This window comes from Onychostruthus taczanowskii, unplaced genomic scaffold (genome assembly GCF_017590055.1).
Source record: "Onychostruthus taczanowskii isolate IOZ18803 unplaced genomic scaffold, ASM1759005v1 scaffold28, whole genome shotgun sequence".
In the NCBI taxonomy this organism is placed as follows: domain Eukaryota; kingdom Metazoa; phylum Chordata; class Aves; order Passeriformes; family Passeridae; genus Onychostruthus; species Onychostruthus taczanowskii.
Window position 1 is genome coordinate 3,089,698 of NW_024500128.1, and position 14,712 is coordinate 3,104,409.

At 42.7% G+C, this 14,712-nt stretch overlaps 1 protein-coding gene across 1 annotated transcript in view; it reads left to right on the plus strand.

Moving 5' to 3' along the window:
* SH3BP5 (SH3 domain binding protein 5) overlaps positions 1-14,712 on the plus strand; it is a 52,778-nt gene that overhangs the window by 29,659 nt on the left and 8,407 nt on the right. Inside the window, exons 4-5 of the mRNA XM_041407862.1 lie at positions 1,798-1,962; positions 9,903-10,033. Coding sequence (XP_041263796.1) covers positions 1,798-1,962; positions 9,903-10,033 — 296 coding nt within the window. The remainder of the gene's footprint in view (positions 1-1,797; positions 1,963-9,902; positions 10,034-14,712) is intronic.

Here is a 14,712-nt window from a genome sequence, read left to right on the forward strand (position 1 = left end):
GTTGGTGAATTTTTGTGCTTGCTGGGTGTCATAGTTTAGGTTAGTTAGTGGCTAAATAAAAATATTCCGTAGTCAGGCTTATTCTGAATTTCTAAAATGTATTAATATATTTGAAGCAGGCAGCTGGTGACTGGGGTGATGAGGAGATGTAACATGTGGGGGTATTTTTCAGAGAGGAGATCATGTTGGCATTGAACTTGAACCAGGATGCTGTGCATCCAGTAACTTTGGCCCAAAGGATCTGTGCTGCCTTGGAATGTGCAGTTCTGCATGGAAATTAACACTTGAGTGCCCTGGCTCTTCACAAAGGCTGTAGGCAGGGTGATCTGGTGTGAACTGCCTGAAAACAACAAAGGGCATGGTTAGGTGAACTTCTCTGTGGAAAACGTCGCCAGCCGCTTCAGAAGGAAATGCATCAGGGACCTTGGTTGGAAGGAAATTACTGCTCTGATTGTGATGACTTTGATTTCCCTCTTTAGCTAGTAAGTGAAGGACCTCTGACACATAATTCCTATTTTTGCATGGTTACCTTGGGGTGAAGTACCTCCATGTGAGAGAGGAAAGGAAGTAAGAAGAGCTTGCTGCTATTTCAGGACACGGAGAGGGAAACTTTGTGCACTTTATTTCCTTTTGAGACTTGTGTTTAAATTAGGAGTCCATCTCTCCCCTGCTATGGGGCAGGGAGGGAGGGTTTTTTCCATTACCTTTACAAATAACTGTGGTGTCTCAAGTGTGGAGGTATTTGCAGCTGGTGTTGAGGGGGTGTAGCCAGCTGTTTGCTGAAGAATGCACTGCTGTTCCACCTTTATATCAGGAATTTTTAGCCACTTTCCAAATGGCCACCATTTCTTTATGTTAAAACCTCTTCCTTTGTTCATAAGACTTTATCTTCCTCAGTGTGTATTCTGTATGTCAGAGTCCTTTCTCATGTTTGATTCTCAGACTCCTTCTGTGTATATCATGATACGTGAAGTTTTACTCATTATTTTGTTCTGACAAATGTCTGGTCAAAGACATTTTCCATAGGTATGGACTAGGTAATTCCAGTTTATTTTTGAAAAATCATTGAAGTGTAAATGAAAACTCTTCACAGTGCTGGATGTTCAATTAATTGAAGATGAGGCTTACATTGAAAGGGTTGTATTTCTGAGCAAAACAGCTCAAAAATACTCCTTTAAATAAAAATCTGTGAAATATACAATGTAGAAAAATTCAGGTAAAGATTTTTTTTTAAAATTCCCTTGGTTATTCTTGTGTCTCTGTGCTGGGGACTTACTGTACCAGTTGTGTACCAGTGATAGCAAAATAAAAAAACACTCAAAGAATTAAGGGGTCACCATCTCAGAGAACTTGTTTATTCTTTATAGCAAGGTAATAATTCCAAAATTTTTCCTCATTGTGATTAATGGTGTATCAGATAAAAATCCACCCTGACTAAACTCAGGGAGTGCCATTCTCAGTGTATTCTTGACATGCCACTAGTTTGCTATTTCACTTTCTTCTGGTTTGTTCATCAGTGATTAAACCTGCATCATTTGGTATTATCTCTCAGCCAGCTTATTTGTAGGCCATCAGCTACAAATTCAACTTCTTGGCCAATGACCTCTCTGGGTGGGAACTGCTGCTTTGGCAGGACTTTCTGCAGTGAAAAATACGTCATTTCAAGTAAAAGTTTGGGAAACAGTGATGCCAGTGTGGCTCTTTGTAAAAGTCTTGGGATTAGTGTCATAAATCTTCTAAATGTGACTGTGAGGGTTCCTTTGTCTCTAATCCCAGCGGGTTTTTTTCCCCCTTTAGGCGCAGCTGGAGGCTCAGAGGGCGACTCAGGACTTCCAGAGGGCCACGGAAGTGCTGCGTGCTGCAAAGGAGACCATTTCTCTTGCAGAGCAGAGGCTGCTGGAAGATGACAAGCGCCAGTTTGACTCTGCCTGGCAGGAGATGCTCAACCACGCTACTCAGAGGGTAATACAAACTGCCCCAGCATCTGCCTTTTCCATATTTTGTGTTCCCCTATGGTGTATGAGGCCCAGTTTCTGAAAGACCAGATTTTCCTTTTGGTCCAGATACATGACATGTAGGAAGTGAAGCTATGGAAATGGTGAAGCGTAAGGTTGAATGGTCTGGGTCTTGGCTGCTTCTGGGACAACTCTAGTCGTGCTACAGTAGTGCAGTAGCTCTCTACAGGAAAAAAAAGTTATTACCATTTCTTTTACAGGGATAAACAATGTCATAAGGCATGTCTGCATTTGGAATTGTGCCAGAATAATTGCATGGGGATGCCTGTTCCTGAGTGTGTGTGTTATGGGTGTGTTTACCCTGGCAAAAGAGGGACATGTTCCAGTTTTAATATAACCTGTCCTTAGTGTGGACTAAATTGAACAGGTCACTTTGCTTCAGAAATGTGTGTTTGAATGTGGAATTACTCAAAATCGTGTGTTGCATTTTAAGCTTGCATGCTGCTTTACCCTGAATTCACTTTGGAATTTAGACAAGGTCCTACCTCCTTTGTAAAGTCTTTTTAAACCTACAGATGCACTAACAAAGAAAGACAGGATTCTTTCTAGCAGATGTCAGGAAGAATTTTCCTGTCATTTGTCTTCTCTCTGTTAAAATAAACCTTTCTGCCTTTTTTTAACATAAAAGAACCAAAAACCCAAGTTAAAAACTTTTGTTCTGTCATATGCCAGTGAAGCTGAGCTTACTATTCCAAACATGCTATCATGCCATACAATGCTCATATTGTCTTGCAGTCCTCAGTGCAACCGTTGCTCCGTTCTATTGCAGAAGCTTCTCAGTTATAAGAAAGCCTCTATTTCAGAGTGAATTTTAAAATCCAGCTGCCTAATGAAGAAACAGGCAACAGAAAGGATGTTTGCTGTGTGTAGGGGAGAGATAGAAAACCTGGTATACATTAATGAGAAAATGAACTCCAGGGTACTGTTTGTGTTATTGTCTCTATTACAATTTGGTATTTGCAGACGTGGTGACCTCTGTGTTTATGAGGGGAGCCCCACCTTTGCTCTGTGTGTGTGTGTGCCAGCTGTCATTTTTCCTAGCTGTAATCCCTGCTCAATATGAATGAAGTCCAGAAATAGATAATTTTGGATTCTCAGAATTGATAGATGAGAAAACCAGAAGTGTCTAAGGACTTGCTTAGAGCTCCTGACTGCTAAACTGCTGAGTTTTGGTGGACAGTGACAGCAATCACATCTACCACCTACCTTTCTCTAGCTGGCAGAACAAAAACTTGTCTTGGGCTGGGTGACGAAAGAAGTGAGAGGTGTGCGAACCTGAGATGAGCCAACCCAGTGATTCAGAGCAGCAGCTGGCTGGCTGCTGGCAGTGTTTGGTGGGGTCATGCTGGTGGTGTCAATAGGTGCTGTCAGTGATTGCAGGACAGCTGCTTGTTGGGGGGCTGGTTCAAGCCCTAATGTCGCTGATTTGTTACAGCTGAACAGTAAATGGGGTGCTTAGGTGTACCCACCGCAGCTATAAAATCTCCTAGGCACAGACTGGACTGTATAGAGCAGCTGAGGGCTCCATGAATGGAAAACTTGTTGTCCAACAACTCCCAGAGCTTAAAATAGTTTGGGTGAACTCAGTTCCTAGGAAGCCCATCTGCACCTTTCCATGGTGCAGCAGGTTTTGGGAGAGTTCCATGGAAGTTTGTCTTGTGATTTTCATTGGCTGTGGTGGAGGTCTTAAGGCTAAGGCCAGAGCCAAGGAGGGTGAAAATGCTGTTGGAAGTCCTGACTGATCACACCCAGCATTAGTTTGTTTGGAGTGCTTGACTGAGTTTTGTGTCTTCTCTAAGAGTGGGGTGAAAGCTTCACTTGGCTTCAGTGCATGCAGTTAATGAAGTGCTCAGTGTTCAGTGAGGCAAACAGAATGATTGGGATCTCAGGGAGGAAGAAACATTGGCATTGCCTACCAAGCAATGGATGAAAAGAGGTTAGGGGATGGGATCTTTTAGAACAAAAGTTCTCCTTCACTGCCACAGTGTTGCTGACAACTCAGATCATTAACTATGAATTACATTAGAAATCACTGGTGGGAAAAAAACTGTTTCTGTGGGTGAAGGCTGAGGGTTAAGAAATAGACATCTTCTACTGGCACATATGAAATTGCTCTTGGAGAAAGCTTTTACACTCTGTTTATTTGAATTTTATAGCTTTTTTTTTCCTGCATTTATAGACAGTTGTAGTGGGCAGAGAATAATCTTGCACCAGACCTTTTACAGCAAGGACTCAAGTGCAGAAAAGCACCTCTGAGCTAAATGTTAGAAGTGGGCTACTGATTCATGTTTCTCTTCTGATAGAAATGTCAGGCCAGAATCAAGTGTTTTTTATTTGCTGTTCTTAGGCAGAGGGAGCAAGCTTTACTGAATGAATCTGAAACTTGGAACCAAACCTGAGCCCTGTAGCTTGGTAGCTGACAAACACTGTGAACTGGAAAAAGAAAGCATAAAGAAAAAGTGTTGGTGAGAGAACAAACTAGAAACTGATGTTTTATGCAGCTGTGTGGAAATGCTGCCAGGTTACTTTTGCACTTGACCTGATGGATATAGGCAAGGACTTGGGTTCCAGGGTACCAAACAGGAAATGCAGTTTCCAGACGCTCATTGGGAGGAAATAGAGATAAGGGTTGTATGTTGTAATTGCTTTTTGATGTCTTGATAGTCTGAAAAGCTATTAACACTATTTTTAATGTGACGAGCTATTGTGCTTCTGCAAACAAGACTTTTGTAGCCACTGATCTAGAAAATCATACAATTCAATTGATGCAAAATGGGACAGTTACTGAAATTTTGTTTTTCCTGGGTGAGCTGGGAGCATAATGTGTGGAACATCTTTCTATTCATGGCACAGACAGAACCAGCATGAACATGTACATGGAGTATAGGCTAGCACTCAGAAATTTCTTTGCACCTTGCAGTTTGAGCTGTGATTCCAAAGGAGGCTGGGAGCATAAATCGGAGCTGGATTCCTGCCTACCTGCTTGTGAAGATGCAACTAATGCCTGCAAATGTCTGTGCTTGAGCTAAGTGTTCACAACAGAGAAGCACTGGACTGTGGTGCAATCCTGGAAGTCAGGCAGCTGCTTTGCCCACTTCTACTCTTAACTTGATGTGTGTTTTGGGGTAAAGTCCTGTGGTTTTTTTTCTAAATGTCCATTTTTCCACAGATCTGAGAAGTGTAATGACACTTAGATTGGAATTTAGCTCATGGTGTCATGTCTAGAACCTGACTGTGTATCACCATTACTTGCCAAAGTTCCATTATGATGAAAGGCGATCTGATCAGTAAGTGGTGTCTGGAGAGCAATTCATGTGGCCAGAGGGGCAAGTTCATTGTAAGATAAATTCTCTGTTGATTATAATGGAAATGTAGACAGGCTTGATGAGCTCTTAAGCAGCCTGGAGAGGAAGAGTACTGTTTGCTCTTAGCTATTGGCTTACCAGGATTTTGGTAACTGTCTCTTTAAAATTTGGAGGTTGTTTTTGCTAGTGAGTACCAGCTTGTTCATACCTTGAATTGTAATGCTGCAGTTTGGGGTGCAGAGAGCAGGGCTGTGAAAGACAGTCCAGTGAAAGGACCACAGGATATTGAATTTTGGAGGGATGGAGGAAAAAGATCTTCACATTTATGCTCCTATTGAAAATAATTCATAAAGATGTATAAAAGGAAAGTATTGACAGATGTGTTACATTTAGTTTGACACAAGCTGGAGCAGAAAGGAAGACGCTTCATGAATTTCAAGAGAAATTGCTAATTTCTAATTGCTGATGCAATCTGCAGTCTTAAAAAGGTTCTGCTTTTACAGTCTTTCCTGAGATATGTTGAGTTCATAAATTCTGGCAGGGAGAAGAAATGTTTTGGCTCTTGATCATGAGACATTTTAAAAAGGAGAGGATGAGGGGAGAGTAACGAGGGAGGAGGCATGCTCCCTCTTGGATTAATTTGGCTTGTGAAGCTCCCTTTGATATTACACAGTGAAGTACCATCTGTCAGTGTAAAATGTGTGGGTGCTTTCATGATGTAGAGAGGAGAGATACTTCCTGCAGCTAGAAAAACTTAGAGGAAAAACGGGGAGAAGCAAATTCTGTGAAAGAAGCAACGAACTACATCTTGCCTTGTCCTGATCCCTCTGTCACTTTATCCTGGAAATGCAGTGATTTTTTTTTTTTTTGTGATTCCTCGTATTGTTGATTCTCTCCTCCTGGTTTTTTTCTTTCCTGTCTTATTTTTATTCTTCCCCTAGAAGAATAATCAATTTAATGTTTTGTGAAAGAAACAGTCTTTCAGAGTAATTCTCTGGCTTAGATGGTCAGCTTTTCTCAACTCCTGATAAAATTGTTGATATTGTCCTTTCGATAAAATTGTTGTTTTGCATCTATTTTTATTACTGAAATTTTGCCTGTAATCCATTTTTACTTCTGATTATGGAAACATTTTGGGTGGAATAAAGCTACTGGTACAGACTTGTTGATGGTAAATATATGCTCTACACTGACCTTCCTTTTCCAGACAAGTGGGTAGGAAATAGAAGGTAAGGGAAGAGAGAAGAGGAATTGATCAATCCCTGTGTTGAGGGTTTTTGCCTGCTTTGTTTCCCATTACTTCTATCTTACAGCCTGTGCTACCTGGGAGAGTGATTTCTGCCTGGGGTAGGTGATCCAGTAGTTAGGGACAGGCAAGGGCTACAGGAATGTCTGGTGGTTGTGTGGGTGTCGTGGAAGTTCATCCATCCTGCTGTTTTTGTCCAAGACGATGTCCCCTGCTCACCCCAAGGGTGAGCTGAAAGGCAGGTACAATGTCAGGAGGTGAGATGTGTCTTGAGCAGCCTTTGTTTGAAGAGGTGTCATCCTCACTTCTTTTTCTGCCTTTTTCTAAGTGATGCTGCTGCATCTGTGATGGCTTAGGAGCATTTCCAAGGCAAGGTGGGTGGTAGAAGCACTTGGGTTAGACAAACCAGCTTATTTGGGAACTGTGACCAAGAGCTTGTTTACAAGTCCATATGACACTGCAATTTTTTCACCAAATGTATTATTAGCTCTAATAAAAAGTACTTCTTTCGTATACAAGCCTGTCTGTCTTTCTGAGCCTTCCTTAGAAGGTGAGGAGTTAGGCTGGCTGGTCTCACATTGAACTTCCCAGCTGCAGAGGTGGCAGCATCATTTGCAATTTGTTTCTGTCTGCCAGCCCTGATGGACAGCTTCCCCATTTAAAGGCTGTTTGACTTTTGTGGAGGAGTGGATGATCTCTTGTTTCTTCTTGTTTGAATGAAGTGCTTAAATGCATTTTGGCAGGTGATGGACCTCGGCAGAGGTACCTTACAATCCCCCAGGTAATATCCTCAGCCTTGGGCAGGCACCTTGAGCTGCTGTCCTAGGAAAAGGGGACAGGCTGTCTCTGCAGACTTGCATGGATAACGTGGGCATGAACACAGAATTCCCACAGGAAAACAAGACTGTAGGGGGAGAGAGAGATTTTCTTACATCACTGATTCCTCAAAAGGATGAAGTATGTAGCCCTTTTACCCCTTTCTTTCTGGACAAGGTAATGAGCGTGGGTATATATGGCTGGTAGCAAATTCCACATTTTGTCAGATATTTTGAGGTGTTTGCAATGTGTCATCCTCAAATCCCAGTTCTGCAGGGTTCAGCATTTCTGTTATGTTTGATATGAGACATTGGAAAAAATCAGCACAGTACTGGACACCTAACCTGCTTTATGAGCCTGGTGTTGGTCATACTTATCATGTGATCTATCCCAGATATCAAAGTTTGTGCTAATTTTGCCCTAAGAATGGATGTGAGGGACTGACATGTAACTGAACATTGGCAGATTCCTGTTGCTCCATTATTTTGTAGCTTACGGTGTTTTTAAATTGCAGTTTCCTTGCCACACTAGAAAGAAGATGAGCCACCTTCTGTGCAGTCTTTGGAGACTGCAGTTTGATTTAAGAGACTTGCTTGTTAAAACCAGCCTTGTCTGACATGTTTCACTAAGGCAAGTTGTTGCACCAACTGACTTTAAAGCAGTTGTTTGAGATAAGAGGCTCCAGTTTATTTTTCAGGATGCAGGAGAGAATATGTTATGAGCCTGATAGATTTTTTTTTTTTTTTTACTTTTCCCTTTCTTTGAAAATGGATGCCTTATATATATGAGAAAGTTGAAGGGTGTTGGGGTTGAGTGTATTTTTTTTATATCTGATCAGAAGATCTTTTGAAAATCTTTGTTTCTCATAGTTTAAAGTTCTCTAGCAATTCCTTTCTTTAATAATGAGTGGTGTGTGCAGAGGAGCGAAAAGTGGCCTCCAGTTGTGGCAACAGGAGCTCCAAGTTGATGCTGATTGCTTTGGCAGTTTCACTCTTTCATTGAGGCATCAGAAAGGACAATATGACAGTTTTCCTGAGAGGAGCAGTGATCCGAGTGAGTCAGTGCTGACCATCTCTTTCCCTTGCTCAGTTCAGCCTGAGGGTTGGGAGGATTAGCACACCTTTTCAAAAAAAATTAAGGCTTTGTGGGTGAGGTTATTTAAAATCAAGATATTTTGAATATTCTCTCTGCATATATGAGCTCAGATGTAGTCTGGTGGTGGGAGCCATGTGGAGCAAATTTATGTTAAGTTGTGGAGTAGCTGGTATCACAGCTGAGGCATTTCAAAATCCAGTACTGGAGAGAATCAAGTCCTGCCATTTTTTGTGTGAATACCTTCATAGCTGCAAAGCAGGAAGCTTAAAGAAAACACCTGCTTTCCCCTCATTGCCAGACCAACAAAGAGGTGTCACCACTTTTCTGACTTTTAAAAAAATCAGTCACCTCCCTGTCTGGATCTTGATAGCTAGTGCACCAAATAAAACACATTTTCTGACTTACACCTCTGACATCTCAAATTTGGACAATAAAAGTACCCTGGATAAAATTACTGGCAAAGCGTGGCTGTGGGATACTGGCAGTGCAGCTAATGCAGAGACATTTACTGTCCCTCTCCCAATGCTTGTGACAACCCTTCCAGTAAAAAAAAAAAAATTCTAATATTCTATCTAAACCTCCCCTGGAGCAACTTGTAGCCCCTTCCCCACTGCGGGGGAAGAGGCTTATTCCCACCTGGCTACACCCTCCTTTCAGGAGGTTTTAGAGAGCAGTGAGGTCTCCCTGAGCCTCCTTTTCTCCAGGCTGAACACCCCCAGCTCCCTCAGCTGCTCCTTATCAGACTTGTGTTCTAGATGTCTTGATACATGAGGATAAGGGGTTGGTCATCAGCATAACTCTCCTTCTCTGCGTAGTGGGAGTGTCAGCTCAGGGCTTGAACCTTTGCATATTCGGTGATTTCAGGCATGTCAGCTGTTTTTAAGGGAAGAGCCATCTTGGACTCAGTTTTCTAGTGGTTGGTTATTCAGGCCAGACTGTGTTTGAGTCCTCCCTCTGCTGTGGTTGGTGTCCAGCCCTTTCCAGAGTGATGGGGCTGCGGCTGGGAGCTGAGCAACCAGCAAGCTCTCTGCTGGGAAAGTCAGGTTCCCAGGAGAGAAGCAGGAGGAAACCGAAACATTGCTGTTGAATATAACTGGGTGACTTCTGCTAGTCTTGCTCCACTTGTGAATATCTAACTGGATTAAAAAATGGATGTTCCCAAAAGCTGAGGGTCTTCTAAACTTCCTGTAAGAGAGATTCTGTGAAAAGCTGTAACACCTTTGTCATAATTTACATAGTGTTTGAAGAGCTGCTGCTCTTTTCAGGTAAGACTTTTAAATAGGTTCACTGGAAGTAACTTTTTCTATACCCTCACTTTCCTGACATGAGCTGATTGGAGAGATTATGAAGTTGCTGTTAATTGAAATGATAAGAAGTGGATCACTGTGTCTTGCTGCTCAACCTGTTTTTTTCCCCCTCTTGAAGGTCATGGAGGCGGAACAGACCAAAACGAGAAGCGAGTTGGTTCACAAGGAGACTGCAGCCAAATACAATGCTGCCATGGGGAGGATGAAACAACTGGAGAAGAAGCTGAAAAGAGCCATCAATAAATCAAAGTATGTTTTATGTTCGGAGAGAGGTTTCGTGGTGAAAAGTCTTTGGGGGAAGTACCTATTTGATGGGGTTTTTGGGCTTGTGGAAGTGTATTGCTCTTTGGGTTCCTCTCTGTGTGTAGCAGCCTCACAGCACAACTGGTACTGGTGTTTGTCTTTGCTGTCCTTCTGAGTCTTTTGAAGTACCTGACTCGATGGACTGGTGAACTGGGATAAGAAACCTTTTCTGAGCAGCCTCTTGGTCTTGTTCTAGTGCACTGAACTCCTTGGTGGTGTGTGATTTGAGGAACAGGCACATGCGATACACACAAGTGCTGTCTGCAGAGCTCTGTGTGGATGTTTCACAGCCTAGGATTGTTCACAGCTCTTATTTTTAGTTAGGAGAGCAACAAAGCAAGTGACAGAAAGCTGAAAGGTGCGAGACTGCACGGGTGTAAGGTGCTGTACACGAGGCTTGTTTACTTCCTCCTGCTGCCATGGCAAAGCTGTGTGATATGGATTGACACTGGCACAATGCCAGTGCCCCCCATGAGAGGTGTATTTTTCAAAATGGTTATTGTGAGATGTGATTTGGGAATAGAACAAAGTAGGCTTTAACTTGGGAATGGAGGGAAAAGATAACACTTTATTAATTTATACAGACATGAAAAGGAAGGGGAAAACTACATATATACAACAATCTACAATAGAATACTTTTAAAACACTCTTCTTCTTCTTCTTTTTAGTTTTCTAACATTTAAATCTCCTCTAATACATTAATTCTTAATCTAATACTCTTCTTTTACACAAGTACTTTCTAGTCTATTAGGGGAGAGAGAAGTCTTCTTCTTTCGCTATCGGCTTCCCCCTGGAAATACAGTAGAACTTCTGTGCTTTTATGTTATACACAGTAGCTGCTTGAAGAGAAATCTGCTATGGTGACCGTCTCCCCTTCTATGTTTAGTGCTCTTACTACTGTTTATGGATTTAAACTACTTTTTAGGTTTTTTAAGAATGCTTTCTGCTTAGTTCTAAGACGTGGCCGCCTCTCACTATTTGGGACTCCTGTCCCTCCCATATTCACTCCCCTGGGGCTTGGGGCTTAGGAACGGAGATTTTTTGCTGAAGGCTGAGGGTTCACTACACCCTCCCCCTCAGTCTTTGTTCCTTCGACTTCTCCTCGCGGCTTTATCATTCCTGGCGCCTGGCCAGCCGCCTCCCCCAAGGAGCAGTTTTTATATTAATGGAAGAAACTGGCTTCACTCGTGGCTATGTAAGAGAAAAGTCTGGCTTAAAGCTACTCCAATTATCTCTTCTATCTCGGGTGCTCATCTGCTGGCATTCTTTTTTTTACTCAAACTTTCTTTATCTTTCCCCTCCTCCATCCCTTCTCAGTTTCTAGTTGAAGAGGATTAGTGTTTTTATAGCTTCTATTGTTTTAACACTAAAAGGGTTAAAAGCACAGCCTGTCCTGGCAGCGGCTGGGCACTTTGCCCACCCCTTCTCCTCCCGACCGCTTATCCTTTTCTCTGGGGGGCTGCCTAAACTATCTTAGGAACTTCTTTACTTTTGCATTTCGTAGCGGTTTCGGCTTCCTTTCCTCAAGCCGCAGGCCTTCCCCCTCCCCCACCCATTCAAAATGGTTATTGTGAGATGTGATTTGGGAATAGAACAAAGTAGGCTTTAACTTGGGAATGGAGGGAAAAGATAACACTTTATTAATTTATACAGACATGAAAAGGAAGGGGAAAACTACACTGTTCTTGGGGAAGGAAACACCCTTCAGAAGGCATAGCTAAGCAGCTCGTGTCATTAATAATTGTGTCTGCATTTACTGTGCAGTTTGGCTCTGTTGCAGAGAAGTGAAACAGCTTTTTTGTTCAGAACCTGTTTAAAATTTTGGCCCTGTTTACAACCAATTCTTAATCCTCTTTATATTTCACAGTCTTTTTCTTTTCTTTTTTTTTTTTTTAATATTTCCAGACTGGTATACAACAATCTACAATAGAATACTTTTAAAACACTCTTCTTCTTCTTCTTTTTAGTTTTCTAACATTTAAATCTCCTCTAATACATTAATTCTTAATCTAATACTCTTCTTTTACACAAGTACTTGTGGCTTGTCTAAACAATCTGCTTGCTGTTTTAGCTTTTAATCCCCTTCATCTAAAAATGACTTTTTGGTGAAATCGGTCGACTAAAAATCTATTTTGATTGGTGTTTGCTCAATTCAAGAAAGGATTAGCACTTCTCAAGCAAGATTCGAGCATGTTTGCTGAAACAGTGTAGTGGTGTGACTTCCTAGAATGAGCTGCATGCTGTTTGTCTAGCACTGCACAAGGGCTGTGAAAACCATCATCAGATCCCTAAATGACAGATCCCTCTGGATAAGGGCAATAGCTGAGAACAGTTTTGACTGCCGGGAGTTCCTTCCTTGCAATAAGATTTAAAATAAAGACCATGATTAAGTTGTCAGTGGGGTCCTACATAGCTTTTTATGATGGTGTGGAGCCTGGTTTCCCAGCTGCCTCTTGTGTGACGTGCCTCTGAGTTTTCATTTCTTTGCTGGAGCTACCCTCATAGGTGTGTCTTGTGTCATTCGCCTTGGGCCAAGCTGGTTTCCACTTCTTGGAAGGATCCCAGTGTATTCTTTTGTCTCACAGCAGGGCTGATTGCAGCATAAACCATCTAGGTAGGGTGTTTTGCAGATTCTTTAATAAAGGGTGTACAGAAATGCCACTTCTAACCTAGTACTGATGTGAAACATGCCTGGTGGCACAAATAGTCGTGGATGTCTTTGAAGTTATGCTACATAGGGATGTTGGAAAGGTCAGCTGTCTCCCAGCATTGCAATTTCACATAAAGGAAAATTGCAACTGAGCTGAAAACATCAGTGGTGTCAAGTGGCTACTGAAACTGGGAAATGAGGCTGCTGAATTTGCAGCTGTTTGTATTGTAGGGTGTAGCTGGCCTCTAGCTGCTCTTCAGGAAGGATTTAACACCAGCATCCTGTTCTGACCTCCTCCCTGGGTGGTGTGGCAGCACTGACTGTAACACTTAGGCCTTTCTGGCCTATTGTTCATATTCTCTTTAAACTTGTGGATAGACACACTGAATGAGTTGCTCTCTTTTGGGCAGAAAATGCTTTGCATTTGCTCCTTGCTTCACTTGGGATTAAGATGCTTAAAGCATTACTGTTTTGAAAGCAAGACCGAGGCATCCTGGAGGAAAGTCATTTAGATTATTTGCTGGGTAAAGTTGATGAGCAAAGGATTACTGGATAGTTTTGTTTTGGTTTTGCTTTTAATTTGGTTTTTGGGTGCTTACTTGCTTGTGATCTATGAATGTGCATACGGCTGCATGTTCTTAACAGTTACCAGATCTTCTGGCTCAGTGCCTCTGAGCTGTAGGGTAGTGAACTCATCTGTGTTAGCTGGTTTTTGGAAGTCACTTTCTGCTCTGGTGACTTGGGCAAAGTGCCTTTCACTCTTCCTGTCACTGACTTGCAGAGCACTTTGTGCAGTGCCCTGGGCTCAGCTGTAGGACACCAGTGAGCGGCTCTCCCGCCCTGCTGAGTTACAGACCAGCCCCCAATGGTTACAGGGCCATGGATGTCAGGGAATGAAGGGACCCTGGGACGTGGGAGTGCCTCCTCTGCCAGTGCCCTGGTTCCTGCTGGCACCAGGTGCCCAGCTGTGTGTGAGCTGTGGGTGACAGGAGTGTTCATGTGTGAGCTCCTGTGTGTCAGGCTCGTGGCCTCCTTCCTGCTGCTGAGGTGTTTTTCTCACCTGTTGCAGTGAAACATTCCTGCTCCTATGTGCACATGTATGTGTTTGTGTATACACACACGTGTGTGTGCATGTGTGGATTGTTTTTTCACACCATGCAAACACACTTGTGCTTGTCACTGATAGAGAGGTGACTTTTCCCAGGGCTTGTGGAAGCTGGTGGGAGGTTGGGACTTGAGCCTGGTTGTTCCCTCCCAACTGGCACCATGGTAAGGAAGGTTGAGAATCAGGTCATTTGAGGTGAGTGGGTTTCACTGCTTTCCCTGTATGTATTTCCTGCCACACCATTCTGTCAGGATCTGTGTGCTACCATTGCTTTGGGATAGGGCTGTAGGAGTCCTTTATCTGTTGGATCAAAATTCTCAAGTGAAGTGTTTTATTTGGCCTAGCAGGTGCATCTATGTAGCCTTTGGCGGGGTGATGTCCCACTAAGGGAAGGCAGAGATGCATTTTGGCTGGATTGGTGTCACTGGGAGTATTGAGACTTGGCTGGGTGCTCTCGTGGTGGTGGGAGTGTGCTTAAAAGTATCAGAGCTGGAAATAACCTGCTCTAATGGAAACACAACTCAGTTATTTTGTCTGTGACCGCGTGGTGAATTCAACCCTTCAAAGAATATAGGATCAGAAAGCCACAGTTTCACACTCCTGAATTCTAGTGCAGAGACCAAAATGCAGCTGCAATAGGGCTTAGAGCTCAGAAGAGTCTTACTGTCAGGGTAGAAACACAGGAGTAGTTCATGTTCTATTTCATGTAAAGGCATATCTGATTGTTTATCTCTCCCCTCCTTTCCAGCAGAGCTTCTGATAGGGGAGGAGGGTAATGAGCCCTGCTAAATAATAGATAATGGGCTATTTTTTTTTTCCTGCTCAGAGTTGTATCAGACGATATTGGCTTGTGAGCTTCAAAACTTTGA